The sequence below is a fragment of the Cyprinodon variegatus genome, unplaced genomic scaffold, assembly GCF_000732505.1.
Source record: "Cyprinodon variegatus isolate N-32 unplaced genomic scaffold, C_variegatus-1.0 Scaffold146, whole genome shotgun sequence".
Lineage (NCBI taxonomy): Eukaryota > Metazoa > Chordata > Actinopteri > Cyprinodontiformes > Cyprinodontidae > Cyprinodon > Cyprinodon variegatus.
The window spans coordinates 511-1,603 of NW_015150599.1; the positions used below are offsets into that span (position 1 = coordinate 511).

The 1,093-nt window shown below is 38.5% G+C and overlaps 1 protein-coding gene across 1 annotated transcript in view; it reads left to right on the forward strand.

The window, feature by feature from the left end:
• Window positions 1–415: 415 nt before the first annotated feature.
• LOC107086240 (echinoderm microtubule-associated protein-like 3) overlaps window positions 416–1,093 on the forward strand; it is a gene marked incomplete at its 5' end in the record, with an annotated part of 36,149 nt that continues 35,471 nt past the window's right edge. Inside the window, one exon of the mRNA XM_015377056.1 lies at window positions 416–485. Within this exon, the coding sequence (XP_015232542.1) occupies window positions 416–485 (70 nt within the window). The remainder of the gene's footprint in view (window positions 486–1,093) is intronic.

Sequence of the window (1,093 nt, forward strand, 5' to 3'; positions counted from 1 at the left end):
AAAATAAACCCGTTTCAAAATTCCTACAAAAATGTAGCTTTATATGTGTAAATGAATTTAGAGTGAAGCATTTATGTGTGTTTTTAGGCTGAAATGGTCGGGAACTTTTAAGGCTTTGAACTTTCCTATAAAACAGTGAACTCCAAACTTTTTGAGACATTTTTTAAAGTTTTCTTTTTTTTTCCTTTTATTTAGTCAAAAACAGAAATTTATTCAGTGTGAATTATTTTTATTTCTCAAACCTATTACAGTAAATGTCTTTTTAGTTTTCTTACTGGTTTATTTAGCCATGGTGTAGTGCTGCAAGTGGCCTCCAGGGGCGCTAGACCTGTAACTTCTCCAGTGGCCAAGCGTTTAACAGTGTTGTGCTGTAATAAACTCTGAAGATTAAATGAAAATGTTTGTTTCTCTGCAGCCTCGCTCTTCATCCTGACAAAGTTCGCGTAGCATCTGGTCAGACGGCGGGCGTGGATAAAGACGGAAAGGTAAATACTTTAAACAAGATTTCCCTGAATGAACGGAACATGGGCCATCAAAGAGCGGGATGTACACAGGAACGCCGAGGCGTTTGATTGGTGTATCCAGGGAGTTCAGGTTTAAGAATTTAATCTAAACTTGACTGGAATTACAAACTGATTCCTCTCCAAGAGATTCTGACAAACCAGCCTGTCCAGATTTACTGGTAGGAACCTTTTTCCCCTCATAGCTTCACTCTGCTCCTGATTCCAGCCACCATATGGATGGATTAATATCTTAGAGTTTTAATCTCCATAACCAGATTCTCATTTAATTTAATTTCGATTCAGTTTATTTTTATAGCGCAAACTCACATTCCATGCTATCTCAGGTTTACAGGGACAATTCAACAAGAAACATCCAGTCAGATTGATTCAAAGTTTTCTATCTAAGGAAAACCAGCTGATTGCATCGACTCATTGACTCTTCAGCAATCCCTCACACTAAGCATGCTTGTAGCGACAGTGGAGAGGAAAAACTCCCTTTGAACAGGAAGACCTCTACTGTAAGGTCTGACAGCTGAAACCCCGAAAGATCAGGAGCAAACTCAGCATCATGAACAGAAACAAGAAAGAAA